This window comes from Cuculus canorus, chromosome 1 (genome assembly GCF_017976375.1).
Source record: "Cuculus canorus isolate bCucCan1 chromosome 1, bCucCan1.pri, whole genome shotgun sequence".
Taxonomy (NCBI): Eukaryota; Metazoa; Chordata; class Aves; order Cuculiformes; family Cuculidae; genus Cuculus; species Cuculus canorus.
The window spans coordinates 170694627-170711001 of record NC_071401.1 but is presented as its reverse complement, the minus strand read 5'-3'; the positions used below and the strand labels follow the sequence as shown (position 1 = coordinate 170711001).

General features: G+C 35.1%; 1 protein-coding gene across 8 annotated transcripts in view; it reads left to right on the top strand.

Moving 5' to 3' along the window:
* Positions 1-16375, top strand: part of ANKS1B (ankyrin repeat and sterile alpha motif domain containing 1B) — a 427137-nt gene that overhangs the window by 205965 nt on the left and 204797 nt on the right. For all 8 annotated transcript variants that reach the window (XM_054066137.1, XM_054066169.1, XM_054066129.1 and 5 more), the window contains 2 exons: positions 2389-2972; positions 5020-5092. In XM_054066137.1, the coding sequence (XP_053922112.1) occupies positions 2389-2972; positions 5020-5092 (657 nt within the window). The remainder of the gene's footprint in view (positions 1-2388; positions 2973-5019; positions 5093-16375) is intronic.

Here is a 16375-nt window from a genome sequence, read left to right as displayed (position 1 = left end):
TTTCTTTAGAAAATACAGTGAGTGGGAGTTTACTCTACTATTTAAAACAGTGGTATAGTCCATCTCTGTACTCTCCTTATTCTCTGAACTTAGAAGTTTTAAGCATTAACTGCATTAGGAAAGTATAATAATAATAATAATAATAATAATAATAATCTGCATTAAAAGAGCATTAGACTCAACAATTCAAAAGATTCAGAATTATAATTGGATCATAAATTGTTGGTTGGAAAGGATATCTGGAGGCTATCTAGCCCATCCTCCTGTTTGGAACATACTGTCATCATCAGATCAGACATGACTTTTCCTAGCCAGGTCTTGAAAACTTCTGAGGATGGAGATGCCACCTCTCTGGATAACGTGTTCTAGGGCTGCAGTGTCTTTTTCATTGCCTAACATAGATGTGGTTTGCATTGATCAATATTATATGAGGAAGAAGGTATAACTATGAGATCTTTGAGTCCTTTGCCATAAAATTATTAAATCTCTTATTTAAAGCAAAACGTATCAAAGGAAAGTTTCATTTATTATAGACACACCAAAGGTATTAGTGAAGATATTGTAGATATTAGCAAAATTGTTGCAATTTTGCTAATAGGTGTCTGTAATTTTTTTCCTGATTTATTCTTCTTTCTTAATTTGTCTTACATCTAGCTCTTAGGTAAGTTCAATGGACAACTGCTGAGACTCACCTCTGGAACAGCAGAATAGAATTCAAACCATGATTAAGGCATCTAGATGTAGGCATCAATGCAAACTTGATGCCATCTCCCATGATCATCATTGGCAGTCTAGTCAATACAGTTAACAGCGTGCGAGGAAAGATTCAGCTGACCAACCTCTACATACAGCAAGTGGCATTACTCTCTAAGACGCGCCAACTTTATCAGTCTGCTCTGACTGTCGTGGGAGCTTACCTAAGTACATATGTAAAGTGAGATGTCTTAATCTGGAGCTGAATGCCAGCTACTGACTTTCATTTTAGGTTCGCTTTCAAAATTATGGACATACGATAAATTCAGCAACTCTCAGAAATCAAGGAAAGTGAGAATGTCTCACACCCTCCTTTTCCTCTGCTTTTTCCCCCAAAACCAACTTTTCTGGCCTTAATTATTCCTTAAGCTCTGTCATGTCCCACTTTCAACCTCTTGCCGCAACACCTCCCATATTTTTAATTACAAAAGTTTTAAGTGTGTATTCTAGTCTGTTGTTTCCCAAAGAACAAGAGTAGGTTTTCTTAGGTTCCACTCTTAATCTTAACTAAAATTTTATGTTATTATTTTAACAAATGAGAAAAAACACATAATTTTACACTTTCAAGCTGCTGACTAGTAAAAGACCTGACACTGTTTTGAAGTACACACCAAAATCTTTCTTCTACCAAAACTTCCTCCTTTTAGAAGTGATTTATGATTTGAGATTTATGGCTGGTTTTTTACTGGCAGATATTTTACCAAATAGAAGGAAACTGTTCCATTTCTTTGCAAATTACGGCATGATGTCATCCATAGAGTCCTGCAGTTAGAGTCTACATGTGAACATACAACTTCTAGCAGGAATGAGATGAATGTATTTACCTTTAATGAAGTAGCTTTGGTGTTAGAGGGGACATAGTTATTCTGAGTAGAATCTGCAAAATTAATGCCATGCGGATAGAGTGATGTTATCTCCAGGTTTTTACAACAACAAGTGTAAAAAGAGCTATAAATTTTTAATAATCCAATCTGAACTGTGCCAAAACTGCATTTTTTCTGTAGTTCCTTTTATTGTGCGTGTGCTAGAATGTGTATAAAGAAGACTTACTTTCCTATTCTTTTCTCCTGATGCCTACTATTACTCTGAATCTATTCTCAGATTTTCCCAGAAATAAAAACAACACTGAGATCTGTTCTTTAAAGACTGTCAGTAAAAAGGCATCGTAGTGTAAATTCACTGATTATAATGACTATAAAAAGAAAAATTACTAACAATACTTCTGACTATACCAGTTCTTTATATGTTTTACTACCTACAAAGTAACTAGCTTATTCACGATACTTATCTGTATAATTTGTACACATTTCAACTCAATAACAAATTAAAAGAGACATCATCAAGTTGATGGAATAGCAATGACCTATTTTATTTTATAGATTAGTTTTTTCTGGAATGTATGTGTAGCACTGGGAGTTTTGGCTGTTTTTATCCAGTCAGCTAAATTAGTCAAGTTTAATATGAGAACCATTATTTAAGATACTAATAAATCAATTTTTGTCAGAAGTATCTTTTGTTTCTGTACATAAAAAAAGAACTAAGCAGCATGCAAAAGTAATTTTGAGGAGAGTAAGGGTTTTGCTGTTTGCCGTATTTTATCGCCCTGTTTCTTTACAAGGTACTCTCTCATTTCAGAGCGTCTTAGCAAAGGAGAAACATCCACTGACAGTGAGCTTCAGGAAGGATACCCCGCTGAACAGTTTGCAGGTTTACTTCATGGATCATCACCTGCATGTGACCCACCTGATAATCCTCTTCATCTGTACAGCAAAGCAATCCAGTGCAGTAGTCCACTAGAGAAAAGCATTTTGAGCAAGACCACAATGCAGCAGATCCAGTTACGGAAAGAAAGCAACAACGATCCTCCCATGAAGAAAAAAAAGCCACCAGTTGTAAACAGAACCATATTTCATACTAAAACTAAACCAGTAGAAAATCATACATTGGTTGGCACCTCCACAAGGATAAGTGAACAATGGGTCATTACCACTGGGGGCTTTGTGGAGCGAGCATGCACACTTGGGAGAATACGATCTTTACCAAAGACTTTGCTTGAAATGCATTTGTGCAAAAATGTTTCAAAATCTGATTCTAATCTCATCACCCATCCACCAAATGACAAAAAAGCAAGAAGCAACTGGAGTGAACCCACACCAAGCCAACAGTGCTCCAAAGGGAATTCAGAGAGAACACCTTCCTTTACATCAGAATGGGAAGAAGTAAGTTTGTTCATTTTGAAGTACCAGCAAATATATGAAAGTGTGAAAATGTTGTTATCGTTTTTGGTTTCAGAGATGAAATAAAAAGTGAATCTTCCACAGTGCAAATCCTCAGAGAGTGTGTCATAGTGTAATGTAAGAATTTGACAGCTGGCACAAAAGGCAGTGCATTTCTGTTCAAAATGCTGCACACTTAATGAAAACTCTTTTTCCTATAGTGAATGAAGTTAACCAGAAGTAGTTCTAAAATTTGTTGTGATACTGAAATTGTTTTCTACTAAAGCTCTCACCTTCGGCACTAATAAAAATTCATAAAGTTCTTGTAGCTATGCCCACTATTTACATATTTGCTCACTATTTTCCACCATGGCAGTGCCTGCCAGCAAGAGTCAAGAGAAACTGGCAGGAATGGAGAGTTTAAGATTTTTAGGTTGATTTTGTGTTCTCCAAACCCTCTCTATATAACATATCCTCTAACTGGAATGTAGCCTGTGTACAGAATTCTTGGCATATGCCTGACTTGTGTGTGAAGAGGGATTACACTTATAGCTACAATAAATTTGGGACTATTAAAAGAAATGGTCACACTGAGTTTGTAGTGAACATTTGCTCATACAAGAGACTTCATTTTAGTTTTAAAATAGTATTTTAAATCTATTCATCTTTTAAATCTATTCAGGTTTAAAATAATATTTAGACATCTTATTTTTAATTTGCTTTTCTCCTGTGCTAATTTTCAAAAATGTAAATGATTCTTCATAGACACAAAAGTTCTTACCTTACTGAGGTAAATTAAGCGAGGAAAATGTTTAGATCTTGTCTGCTATTACAGAGAGACAAGCATTTCTCTTTTAAAAGACAGCTATGGGGAAATGTATATACCTCTAGAGTGCCATTTTATTTCTAAGAGAACCCAGAGCTTGTTTATTGGATTGGTTATTTTCCTAGAAAAAGGTTTCCAGCTCATCTAAAAGTGTGATTTGATAGGGCATCTGAAGGTAGTTTTTGTTGTAAAGGAGTTTCTTAGTGGAAAGGTACTTAGGATCAGGCTTTTAATGTAGTAATTTACATACATGGGTATCAAATCCCGATACAAGCCAGGTCCAAGTTCACATTTTTAGAGGGACATCAAAGTTTTATTGTTCTTTCAAATAAAAAACCCTGTCGTTTATTACAATTTTTTTATAATTCTAAATCTGTAGATTCTGACATAATTCCCAGATTTTCTCCTGTCACTAGTGACTAATACATTTTTAAAAGGAAACACTTTTCCTATTAGTCATAATATTAAGCAGTGTAAGACCTGGTTTTCCGGGTCTTCCTTCTTAGATGACACCAGCCTTTTGATTCACTTTTTGTTTTGTCCTGTTCTTATGAATAATAAAATAGGTACAATTGTTTTGACGTAGTACAATGTAATTTAGAAATTTGCAAATGAGTTTTGGGATCAATGTAATGCTGTTTCACAAATTATACCTTTCTGAGGTATGTGGGGACACAGATATGTCTCATAGCTATTCAGTGGCCTTGGGGCAAATGGAAAAAAGAGAGCTAGGAAATTCTTTGGAAATCTTAATTGATGAGTTAACTTCAATACTTTATAATATACAAAACAATATTCCTATGCATTAACATTACTGCTTAAATAGACCTCTGGTGATTCACAGTTATTATTGAATGAAACAAGACTATAAAATCAAAATGCATTTCATCATATACTTCAATATATGCATTTTTCTCTTTTGTATTTATATACTGAAATACATAACAAAGTAGCTTTGAAGACATAGATAACCACAATCATCAGAATGAAATTAACTGTACTGCAGAAAAAGAAATACTAGTCTTAGTCTTAGGTTTTGGTAGCATACAAAGTTTGTGAAATAAAATTCAAAGTGGAGAAATTAGTTTTCTGACTTTTGATTTTTACATTTTGCAATCTTGATTGATGTTTTCCTAATGAGGGTAAAAATTTATGCATGAAAAACTAAACTAAAATAATAAAGATAGGGCCCATCAATTGTTTTCACTGTTCTCTCTTTTGTAGATTGATAAAATCATGAGTTTAATAGATGCTGGAATTAATACTGGACTGGGGGAGATGAATGATCACACTACAAGTAAGAAAAAATGACTCACTATTGTTTAATTTTGATTTAATGGTCTATAGGGAAACTGTGAGTAAGGAATTGCTAAGTAACCCACTGAGTTGAAAGCATTTGAAGGTATTTGAATAACCATGAATAGAATCAATATTGTTTACTGCTAGATGTACCTTAGGCCCAATATCTGGGAGCTGTTACTTTAAATAACATACTGGAGTCATTAATGTTGTTTTGAAATCTTACAAAAAAATATTCCATTAATGTCTTCTTACTGAAATCTTTCTGCTAGGGGGATATTTTCCAGTATTTTTCAGCTGAGATCTTGTTTTGAATGATGGGATCCTGAGTATATATAATCCAACAGCTGCTAACACTTTTAAAAACATCGTGTCATATAATGCTGCTTCAAGGAAATATTTGGAACATGGCTGAAAATATTGCTGACAGCCAGTGACTGTCGTTAACAATGATGGGAAAAATTTGCAAACCTTCAATACCACAGTGAATTCTAAGAACCCTAAGTCATGACTAGCCTGTTGGTGTGTCACCATAAACAATTGGGCAGTTGTGCTGATAAGAATTTTGGAAGTAATTTTCTGTGTCTTCTCCCTGACACATGGAAATAGAACTGAGTTGTATGTCTGAATAATTTAGTCTTGAGGCAAAACTATGTTTACTCACCTGTACTGATACATCCCTGATAGCTGCATCCAATGACTTGTGTATCGGGCAGGAGACTATGTATCTTATCACTTAATTTTTTTTTTTTTTAGTATTTTAACAGCTGTCCATTTCACAGAGCATTTCATCTGTACAGAAAGAAACTACGTCTTCCCAATTAGACAGAGCTGACGCAGCTATTTTAACACTAGCTGGACAGTGAGAAAGGAATCTAGGGAAAAGGGGAAATACTTGATTTGAATACAAATACAATTGCAGACTCAGATCTTTTTTTTCCTAAAAGAATAAGAAGCAATATCATGACAAGTGCTAGGTGTGTTGTCCTGGCAGGCTACTTTTTCTTTCTGAAACTTGCAGGGAAGGGAGATTTGGAAGGGAGAATTATTCATAGAGAAAATCTAGGTTAGAAGGTAGTTAATAATGTCTGAATATATTATGAGTATTTCAGGATTTGCTGCTTATTATTTTTTCTCATGGTAGTACACAGACACCAAATGCAAAATCAGGTGACAATTAAGAATTTGCACAGCAAGTAACAGCAGTGGAAAGGAGACAAAAGTAACAGTATGCATAGGCAAATTTACGTAGCTTAGTGGTGTGTAAGTACTACTCCGTCCATTCCTACGAATGACCACTGCTTTTCTTTTTCTACATTTTGAGATTAGAAAGTACCTCACAACTCTTGTCATCAGCTGTTTCATGGTTTCTACTGCATGCATTATGTTTCTTGGCATTCAAATGTGGCATTTGGTTCTTCAGCTCTTCCAGTTGGCAGGAGATCTACTCTTTTCTTCACTTCTTCTTTTCCCAGAGGGGACTCTGAGTCCCAACTTTATTTCTGTTCAGTGTGCATCTTCCTGCAAAGCAACATTTTTTCTTTTCTGTCAGCTCCTTAATGGTCTTTAGCTATTACACTTTAGAACAATAATCTGATCTTGCTCTTCATGAAGAAATCAAACTATCTACTATTAATCAAAATATAACCACTTTTCTTTAATTTTAATCAAGTTTGCAGTACATGCACATTGAAATAAAAATATTTCTTTCCGCTATAAAGCTGGCTATATGCAGTTTCACATGTGTTTCATGCTTTTTACTCCTCTATGGCTTTTCCTGGTAAAGTCAAACATAGTTTAGGCAGTAAAGTGAAAGGAACAATTATAGCATAAAATGTACTAAATTCATTTTATCAAATATATGGTACTACAAGTATACTAATAGCTTTTTATTAACAAAGTAATGGGGCCATCTAGCAGAAGATAATGAATCTTTATTTCTCAAAGGTAGTGGACTGGAGTAACCAATCCAATGGAGCCTTATTAGAGCAACATTCATATGTTTAATGACATATTTTACTTCACTTAAGATTTTAGCTTGTGTTAATTACCATTTATTAACTCCACAACACACTGCACAGGTTTTTCTTATCAAGAATACAACCTAAGAGATTTTTTTGATAGGTCTTTGGCCCCACTGCAAGTGTTGCTTTTAAATTTTCTGCAGCAAATCAACATTTTTTGTGCTTCTTCTATTTAAACTCCTATAGTTTATTGGCAAGAAGTGTCTCAGAGAGCCTCAGAGTTACCTCTCATAGCACCTGTCTAACTACTTATAGAAGCTGACACTGTCTGGATCTCTGTCTTTTACTCAAGGTTTTATCTGCCCAAGTGTTTTGATAATGAAGACATAAATTCCATCTCAGAACTTCTCATTCACTTTCTGTCTTCTTCCTGACTCTGTGCTAAGCGTTACACTGCCAAATATTATGATCTGGCCTGTGCTTAGAAATAAAAATTTAGCATATGGTATCAGGTAATATAATGTTGAAATACTTCATCAGTTTATATATAAATATGAGTTTTGATAGTTTTACTTGCAAGTAAGTGTGAAAAAATTATCCAGCAGAGACTAAATTAATGTATTTAATGTTCAGACTGTACAAATCAATGGGATTTCTCTTAGTGTTGAACTGAAAGCATCAAGATTGCTGAGCACTCTATTTCGGAAAAGTAAATTTTCTCAACTAATAAGTTTTTAGCAAACAGTAAAATTTCTGATAATACTGAATAGCAAGTATAGCTTGATATGGAATCCTTCATTTTAGTATTTACTTAGGCCTGTGGTTCATGTTATACGTCACTATTTTGTGAACCTGGTAAAAACAAAATTATATTAAATTCAAGCAAAGTATTCTTAATTTACTGGGCATGAAGAGCTTTTTATACTACATAGTATCTCATTCTCAGTGGAAAAATATTTGAGAGGGAATATGTCATACACTGATAATTTAATAAGTGTATTTAAAATTAGACAACAATGACAACTTGTGATTAAATACTTGAGTGGATTGAGGGGAAATTGGGAATATATTTTCCTGGTGAAATCTGGAAATATTCCTTTTATGTCTGCAGAGGAATCTCTTAAGAAGCAATTAGAGGAGCAGTGAAAGGAGAGAATCAAAACTGGCTAAGTATAGTCATAGAATCATAGAGTAGAATTAATAGAATAACCAGATTGGAAAAGACCTCTTGGATCATTGAGTCCAACCCTTTGAATTCATGAGGACTTCATCGATTTGGAATCAACTGAAAAATAAAGCAGAGCTTTCAGTTCGGTAGCAGTAGTGGAGGAGTAAACTTGAAACTATAGAGGAAGATGGCTGCTGATGGACATGCAGCATTCAACATCTGAATAGCTTACCTCTGAAACCAAAAGCAGGAGGGCTGACCAGGGAGCAAATAAGAACTAATCTCAATGTTAGCAGACAAAAAAAAAAAACATTACACCAAGGGTTACAAAACCTCTGTTCCCAAGAGAAACTAAAAGATTGTTCTAGCTAGTTACCTTGTGCTCAAGATGATCTGGAGACATCTGCACTACCTGGCACTTACATTATGGCTGGTGTGTTTGTTCATGAGAGTCCAAATGTGCCAAGTTTCAAAGGATTCCACCAGTCACTAGCATGTGATAAAGAATCCTAATGATACTACCAAGGATGATCCTAAGCAATCAAAAGTCCTTATAAGCCACTGTGACAATGGATAAAATTGATAAAATGGATAAAATGGATAAAAAGGCTGAACATTCAAGAGATTGTCTCTGTTCTCAGGTCCAAGTCAAATATCAGTCAGATATACCCTAAATATAAATACATGGCTTCCATTCTGACAGAAGAGAACTTTAAATTAAGAACCATGTGGCAAGGAGAGAAATTTTCATCTTAAACAATGCAAATTTGGCACAGGCCTAACTCGTGAGAAAGAAGATTATTTAAAACAGGATTACAGTCATGGGTCAGTTTGCCAGGTATCTTAGCTGTTTGTATACTTAATGGTAAAAGAAAGTGGACCAGAGAAGAACTAACAGAGGTATTAATTGAAGATGAAATTTGCATTGTAGAGAATTTAGCATATATATTACCCTAGTTGTCAGTCATGTAGAGGATATAAATACTTCAGTATGAAGGAGACAGGGAAGAAAAGAGGAAATATTGGCTTGTATTTTAAAAATACGGTAGTTGCTTTGAGATCTCAAAACCAGGATTGCTTAGAGCTGTTAAATACGTGTTGGTATCCATGAAAGCAGGAAAGAACATAGTTGGTTTTGGTGTCTATCCAAAGCCATTGGACTTGATAGTAGCGGGAGATTTTAGTTACCATGGCACTCGTTGGAAATGAAATTATATTGACAGACTGACCAGAGAAAAAAGTATCAAGAAGGTAGATGTCAATAAATTCAGAGAATTTATTTTAAAAAATCTCTCAGGTGTAAGTTAAAGTGAAATCTATGTTCTTCAGCAGAGCACTACTGAAGACCTTAGTATGAGCTTCACCCATGTAAAGAAAAGAAAGTGTAGAAGACCTGCTTGGTTAAATTGTCATCTTTTCTTTCACCTTAGAAATGATGAGGAAAATTTCTCTACTTACTTTAGCATAGTAAAATAACACATGCATATACAGAAAAATCAGAAGTGCCAAAGCCCTCAGTGAGATGCAACTAACAAGAGGAATGATTATTTAATATAATAATATTAGTGAGTAAACAGGGAGAAGAACAAGGAAATCTTTGGCACCTATGTGAGGTACTACAGGAAAAGAAAAGCTGCTTGCAGTGGGCGCAGAGAAGGCAAAAACATACGATGACTTTTTATCACACTGATAAAAATTTATGTTTACTGAAAAGCTCATCAGAGAGCACACAATATGCACAGCTAATCCTAGGGGTGGAATCTCAATTGTAGATAAGGAAAGAACAGGTTACTTAGGTTAGGTATCTTAAAGTTGATTTAATAACCTTCATTTTGTGTTACATAACTGTCTGAAATAAACTTAGGCCTGTTAGTGGATTTCAGTGAAAATTCTTGAAGGATGGAAGACCTACCAACAAACTAAAAGACAATGCTGTAAACTTATTTTGAGAAGGGGAAAGGAAGGAAAGCGGGGAATTGCATTCATTTCATAAGAAAATCACTGAACAGATAAACTACTTAAAGTATCTAGAAAACAGCAAATAAATAAGTAAGAGACAACATGGATTTGCCAAGACCAAGCCTATTTAAGCAATCTTATTCTCTGCTAGGAGAGGATTTCAGATCTTGTAGATAAGGAAGGACCAGTAGAGGCTCACTATTTGGACTTCAGTTAAGGTTTTGGCATTGTCTCATGTGTCTTTCTTGCAAGCAAATTAAGGAAATGTGGGCTTGATGAACATAATGGTAGGTCAGGCAGATAAATCTTATTCTTAACATCTAAATTCAGACTTCTACTGTGTAGACCACACTGAGCACATCTGAGCCACTAATATTGAGTTAGATAAGCGGGCACTTCTTTGATATCATTCATCGTGTCTAAATGTCTGAAGCATGGCAAATGGCACTAGAAGTATCTACAAAGAGAGCCTCAAGGACCTCCCAAGACATAGCTGTCTAAAACTAACTGACATGAACCTCCCCTTTTTCTCCCCAGTTTATTAGGGAGGCTATAACATTCAGCAGCATCTTAAAGACTTCTGGATATTTGCCAGAGTTAAAAATAATGGTTGGCTTATAACTGACCTTGGCTTGAATCAGTTCAATGATTAGGTCACTGTTTTAAGTCACTTTGAGTCAATTTTGTAATTATTCTGCCACTTTGATAACATGATTTAGATCAAACCTGTCTACAAGGTAAAGTTTAATAAATGAAACAGTTATCTTTTTTTGGCATGGTAGATACTTACACTCATTAGTAACATACATTTCACAAATGACTTAGAAAAGCTAATATGTTTAAATATCAGCCATCTGCACTTCCCTGGTAAAAAGAAGAAACATTTCAATTTTATATTTTCTTTGCCTAATTACAAACATTTTTTTTCTACAATAAAAAAAGCCTTTCAAGGCATGCATAGCAATATTTCTGTGTTATTTGGAGCCTAGTAGCTGTTCAAAGGTGTGTGATTCAGAGTTTACTTACACTTGCAAGTCATTTGGAATGGAATAATCAAGAAATAATCTACTTTGGAGACAATTTTTTTTAACATGGGTAATGGATATCATATCATCATCACTAAAGCAAGGATTGTTTCAAGTTAGAACAATTAAAATAATGACAAGGAAAACAATTGTTGAAGGTCAATCAATATCAAGATAATCTACAATCAGTTTAGGACTGTGCTGGGCTTTTGAGAGAACTTTTGTCAGATGTCTTCTAGCACACGGAGGGTGATTTACAATTTTGTAACTCTGCTAATCATGAATTCTTTTTTAGATGTTATCCATAAATGCACTGTCTGGTTCCTGTGTTTATACAAGTGCCCTGTAGTCCGTATTTCTTTGGTCAACTGTGTTTGTACCTATAGTCCATTGTTCTACCTAGAGGCATACATCGGATAGTTTCCTAAATTATTCTTCAGTTACTAGATCGACATTTTTTTGCTTGTGAAATGACTATACTGGTAAGCCTTTTTCTTACAGTTGTGATAAGTAAATTTATTACACTTAGCAAGTTTGGGTTTTGCAGATTTTATTTGTTGCCCTTTTGTGAGAACAGTGCCTTTCCCTATGCTTGGAGATAATTGTAGCATCGTATTGAGCATCTATGTCTAAATATCACGTCTCCAGACTTTGCTCACTGAGGCTACCTGAGTGAGAGCCTTTCAAAGATTAATGCTGTTTGTTACTGGAAGAGATGTATGTAACAGAATTGTACCATATTAAGAAAAGAAAAAATCACTTTCAACAGAGCTAGAAAATCTTCTAAAACATTTACTTGAGCAGCATGTATTACTATGTTTACAACTTCAGGGAAACCCTTGAACTGGCTCTTGTAGAGCTACTTTCAAACCAGAAGGACTCTGAAATACTGACAACTATGCCTAGGTGGACTCCACATGAGCCATATCTCATTTGAAAGTACCAGGGCTGCAGTGGGTTTTGCTGTATTCAGCATAAACCCTATAACTCCCATTTACATCAATTTTTTCCACAAGCAAGGCTTCATTGCTTTTGATATGTGCACTACATATGCATGTTTCTATGTCATGTAGTATATATTTAACGCCAAAGACTGGCAGTAGGTTATGGAGCACTGCATTAGAATACATTTTGTAGTGTACTTTCTCTGATCTTTCACATCAGATGAAAGTTGTAGACAGTCATCATACAAACTTAATTTTCTTTTTTTATTTTACCTTCTCTACTGACATGACAAAAGCCATTGTTATCAATGACTCCTTTACAGTGTGGGGAAAACTGCTAGAAATTTTGCTCCTCGTATTTGTGAAAGACATGATTGCAAGCACAAAGATTGGATAATTAAAGCAGACATGACTTCGGTGGACTGGGAAAAGACGGAATCAGGCAGGACCACAGCCAGAATGTGAATATGTGAGAATGAGAGGAGTAAAAGTTCATGTTACGCCTTGTGTAGCTGTAACATATAGTGGAAATTGTGCAAACCTTTAACTGCTAGAACCTACATGCTCACTGCCCTTTCTTTCTTCCATGTGTTCCACTGCCACTGCTCAGACATGAAGCTTTCATCTTCTCTGCTGTATGGTTATGCCTATAGAACCTAAAACTTCACTCAGAAGTCAAACTTTCTTTTAATAAATGAAGCTTTGATAGGCTGGCTCTTTTCTGTTTACTGCCATATGGTTGCAGTTTTGGCAAAGTGGTCTTCCTCCAAAGCTGTTAATATCCTCCCTCCTCCAAGGGCAGAAAACAGATAAAATGTAAGTACTTAATTAAGGCAGAATTTTAATGAGATATGTGTAGGCATGTTGGCATAAGGCAGTTTTCACAGTGGTAAGCTATATACTTGAAAATATATACTTTAATTATAATTTAGTGTCTATTTTGCAGCAATTCCTTCCCCTTTTTGAATCAATGTATGGTTAAACTAAGCACTTTATCAAAGTGGATTTAATTCATAAATTTTAATAAAGTGATCCATGCACCCCATGGGAGACCTTTTAAGCTTTCAGTATCAAAGCCACAACTCTAATTTTGAAGTAGCCAACCACAACAACCAGACTGTAAAATGAGGATAACATCACTTCTCTACCAACTCCCACCTTCCCATTGAAGTTGAGATGGTGTGAAAAAAGAGCAAAATATCTGTAGCATAATAAAGAGGGAAAAAAAGAAAAGACAGAGGGAACCTGACTCTTCAACTGATGTTAGAGGGATCTGGTTGGAGGATACAGCTCCAGCAGCTGGTCTCTGCTCCTAGGGCTGTTTGATGATTCCTCAACAGGAAATGAATATGAAGTTTGAAATTTTTAAGCTGCAAGTCTGTGAGATCTTTGCCATCAATTATACGAATGCACTAGAGGGAACAGAGCCACATATTTTGGTTTGATTCTGCGCTTCCTTATATCTTGTTAACAACTGCAAAGTGAATGTGGAATTTTAACTTGCAATGGCAGAAATGCTGGGGGCAATTCATACAGCTAAAGTCAACATGAAATGTTATGGGAGGTGAAAGTGATTCTTGTTTCAGGCAAAACTCTTTGCCGTCACTCATGTTCTTGTATGAATGTTACTCAATCTTACCCAAAAGCACTAAGATATGCATGTGTTCGTGTGAGCAATTTGCCTGTCTGTGGTCACTTTTGTGTGATGGAAGGCTGACCATTGCATTCTCATTGCATCTGTTAGGTTCCTTTTGATTAGCAATAGCAAACTTGTTTCTGGATAGATCTTTAGGAGTCAACAGGTCTAAGGCCTGTTCCTTTTGATCCAAAGTTCTGTTTACTTCAGTGGTGCTCATTGGTTTTGCCTCCTTATCTCGGATATTTTAGGGCTAGAGTCTGTCTTCGTTTGGGAATAATAGGAGGATGAATATCACATGTAATGTGCCGTAGTGTTGTTGCTGTCCTCCTATATAGTGTGGGGTCTTCTGTTGATGAATCATCCGTGCTGTTGTTTTATCAGAGCACGGTCCTCCTTTTCTTGATGGAAACACATTTCTTTGTGTTTTACCACTGTCAGGTGTGTCCTTGGTTATCAATACAGACCATACCTTTAACTCTTTATAGCACTGTTTCTTCTGACTCTTTCACACAGGCGTTTCTATTCATGCATTCTTCATACCAATCTTCATATTTCTTTTACAAATCTCTGCATTTTGAATTATTTGAATGGTAATTTAAGCGTATGCAACACTATAAAATAGTGGAGAAAATAAGCTATATAGCTGTAAAATATGTTGAAGAAGTAGTCTGGGCATTTATTTAATAGAACATGATAGTCATAATGCATTGCATGCCACTATACTTACCCAAATATCATATAAATACAACAGAAGAAACCACAAATAATTGGATTAATGTTTTGTTGTCTTCTACATTGTAAATGCCTAAGTAAGAGATAAAGATGCATCTGTTTTAATGATCCATTTAATCCCCAAACAAACCTTACAGAAGACTAGGCAAACTGCGGGATAATTGTAGAGCTTTTAACTCTCTTTTATAATAAATGCAATGGGAGTTGGATGAATAAGGCTGCAAGCATTTATTTTATTTTCTGTTATTCATGTATTCCTATTATACTGGCAATTTTACCCTGTAGTGTCATAAATGTTATATTCAGCTATATGCTCTTCAGAGCATACCAGTTAATGAGGGCTGGGTTTGAAACAGCCTACTACAAAAGAAAACACAGGCTAAACTGAAAATACAGTAAAAATGTTAGTCATGAGACCATGTTTATCCACGTGGTCTCTAACTGGTGCATTTCTTTTTACATTTTCCCTCTCTCTAAGTGCCTATCAACATACTTCTTGTATCTCCGTCCGTGGTTTTTGTGTTCAATGTTAGAGTCTTTTTTCCAAAACCATTTACAAAGCAAAAAAATCATTATAGTCACAGACTTAAAAAAGTGATTTCTGGTATATGTCTTCTAGAATAGAGAAGATTGACAGCAAATAAAGAAACTTAAGAAAATGGAAATATAATATTATAAATATTGACATTCATAAGTGAGTAAATGTATAGCCTAATTCTTGACTATGTTGTTTGTATTCTGCTTGTGACCATCAGATCTTCTCATGATAAATTTAGATACTCAGCAATAGGACTCCTTGAGCACAGGAATCTTCTGCAAACTCTCTTTTATTTCGAGGATTAACATGTAATTTTGACTGACTTAATATACCGAGACTTTTCAGAAGTATTTCCCCACATCAGAAGTAATGTTTTAGTGAGATAGCATAGGAGATTCAGAACCTATGCCAGTACTGATATTTTCTCTTTTGGAAAATTTGAAACCTTGGTAGTCTGGTCAGTTGTGCTGTTATTTCTGAGGTACCAAACTCATAGAATTAATACAGAAGATGCGTTCTTCCTTGGAGAACATGTAGTAAAACGTTTGTCAGACTTAAAAATACCTTTATTTTAATTTTGTAGAAAGTCTTAATCTCAGAAAGATGAATCATGCATATCAAATCCCTACTATCTCTTCTTTCATTTTGTTATTAAGCTAATATAAGATCTTTGCATGCTACTGTTAAATATGGTAAGAATAGAAGTCTATATGACTATGGACATGGAGGGTTTATGTGAAGTTTGAATATACTACTCAAATCTGTGAAAATTCAAGTAGTGTACTTACCACTGTTCTTAGAGCTTTGTTTCAGTATTTTTAAAATACTCTCATATAAAATAATTTCCCTTTAGAAGGAGTGAGAGATATTGAGTTATAAAGAAGACATGCACGTTAACAAGCACATATGGCACAAGGTAGACCTATACCATATTCATATATACTGATAATAATTGTTTCGAGACAGAGTGCAGAACGGTATGAAAACACACAGAAAATCAGATTTTCATTGACTTCCAGGGGTCTGAAGCTCAGAAATATTGACAACTAACAGTAAAATGGAGAGTGAAATAGTATGATATTCAAGTATGCTTGGGGACACTGATAATAAGAAGTTTATACATTACTGCAGAGAAAATCAAATTAAGTGCATAAAAGTTATTCCTACTTTAAAAGTTTGACTATACTTGCCTGTGGCCTAGCCTTATAAAATTCACTGATACAAACTAAACCAAACAGAAGCATCTTCGCTTGTATCAGAAATGGCGTGACCGGCAGGTCCAGGGAGGTTATTCTGCCCCTGTGCTCGGCAC